This window comes from Sesamum indicum, linkage group LG3 (assembly GCF_000512975.1).
Source record: "Sesamum indicum cultivar Zhongzhi No. 13 linkage group LG3, S_indicum_v1.0, whole genome shotgun sequence".
NCBI classification, from domain to species: domain Eukaryota; kingdom Viridiplantae; phylum Streptophyta; class Magnoliopsida; order Lamiales; family Pedaliaceae; genus Sesamum; species Sesamum indicum.
Genome location: NC_026147.1, coordinates 11,616,353 through 11,618,140, shown reverse-complemented (window position 1 = coordinate 11,618,140; position 1,788 = coordinate 11,616,353). Strand labels below are relative to the sequence as shown.

Below are 1,788 nucleotides of genomic sequence, written 5' to 3'. Positions count from 1 at the left end.
TTTTGAGCATTCACATAATTTCCTGTGGGAGGATGGGATGCTATAATTACCATGATATGTTGTGGATAGTAAGACACGTCTGCTTTATGAGTATACTTTTACTTGATCTCTGGTTGCAGCCCTCTTCCCAATTTCTGTTATAAGCTCATTGTTTTTTTGATATCAGACAGTCTACTGTATGATTTGATGTCAATGTGATGACATACTTACAACACATACACATTATCATCTCCTTAGCAAGGTATACTGAAAGAGCTATATTCAAGTTTTACTGATGTTATCCACCTCTCGAGTGATACATACAAAACAAAATGCGTTTCGTTATGCTTTCTCTACTATTAGGAGTGACTGCACAGAAAGTTTCATGTAGTGACTTGTTTCTTTATCAGTTTTCTCTGTTGCCATCCTTGGGCCTGGAGAAAAGCTGCAGATTAAATGTCAACTGGAAGGCTGTGACACTACTGGCATTTGCTAATTTTCAGTGTGGCCTTACATTGTCTCTCTTATTGTCCATCTTTTCAGGGTTTAATCTGTCTGTCTTTAATTTCTGTAGGTCTATGGCTTCTCTTGGGTTGTACTGGTTGGAATAGTTTTGATCTTTAAGGTTTGTCTTTTCTTCCTTGCCTGCTGATTAAAATTCAGATATAATGATTTTATAACTATTATAACTGTTGCTTAATCTTCCTTTTATTTCAGATCTTCACGTTTAGCCCGAAGAAGTCCACCAATTTCCAGCTAATGCTACGGTTTATTCAGGGGGCTACAGCAATTGGACTTATTGTAGCACTCTGCCTTGTTGTTTTGTTCACTAGCCTAACCGTTGCAGACCTGTTTGCTAGCATCCTTGCATTTATCCCAACAGGATGGCTCATTCTTAGTGTAAGTGAACATCACAAGAGTGTGTAGTTTTCACCCATATTGGGTTAAATTGACCAAGTATTTCTTAGTAAGGATAACAGGATTGTTACAAATCACACTGCCTTAAAGATATAGGTAAGTGTGTAGGTTCTCTTCCAATCTGTTAATGTGGCATTATGGTGATGAGGATTAGAAGCTTGGCTTAATCTACAGCACAATGGTGTGCTATTTTCTCATTTTTACATGTCCTCATCCAGATACTTTACTAATGCAGACCTTGCAGTTTTATGTGCTATACTCCCATTTGGAACCTAGTGATGTTGCCATAAAATGTTACAGGATATTGCATGAATTTAATTAAGCATAATCTGTTGTCTCATATGCCTTTTGCTTCATTAAGGATGCACCAAATCACACAACATGTATTTATTTTGATGTTATATGTATATCTTCTTGCACTATTTTCTTATCTAACATTGTTTCGTTCCTTTTAAATCTTTGCATCTCTTTTAATCATGTAGTTGGCAATTACATGGAAGAAGATTGTAAGGAGTTTGGGGCTTTGGGAATCTGTGAAAGAGTTTGCTCGAATGTATGATGCTGGAATGGGTATACTCATCTTTGCCCCAATTGCTGTGCTGTCTTGGTTCCCATTTGTCTCCACGTTCCAGTCGCGTCTGCTCTTTAACCAAGCATTCAGTCGTGGTTTAGAGATCTCCCTCATCCTTGCAGGAAACAAAGCTAATGTTGAGGCCAACTCTTTTTAACTGGATACTGTGTAGCATTAATTTCAACTGACCACTCTCAGCATCTTGATGGTTTTTGTTTTTCTGTAGCCTGCTGATTTTGAATCTTGTGGATGCGCGTGAACTTAAATATCAATTTTGTAGACGTCTTGTATTATTGTATATAAGTTGTTAATTTCTGTCA

General features: G+C 37.3%; 1 protein-coding gene across 1 annotated transcript in view; it reads left to right on the top strand.

Moving 5' to 3' along the window:
* The window catches only part of LOC105158060 (callose synthase 10), a 37,227-nt gene extending 35,439 nt beyond the window's left edge, over window positions 1-1,788 (top strand). The window contains exons 49-51 of the mRNA XM_011074684.2: window positions 554-604; window positions 697-879; window positions 1,380-1,788. Coding sequence (XP_011072986.1) covers window positions 554-604; window positions 697-879; window positions 1,380-1,625 — 480 coding nt within the window. The 3' untranslated portion in view covers window positions 1,626-1,788. The remainder of the gene's footprint in view (window positions 1-553; window positions 605-696; window positions 880-1,379) is intronic.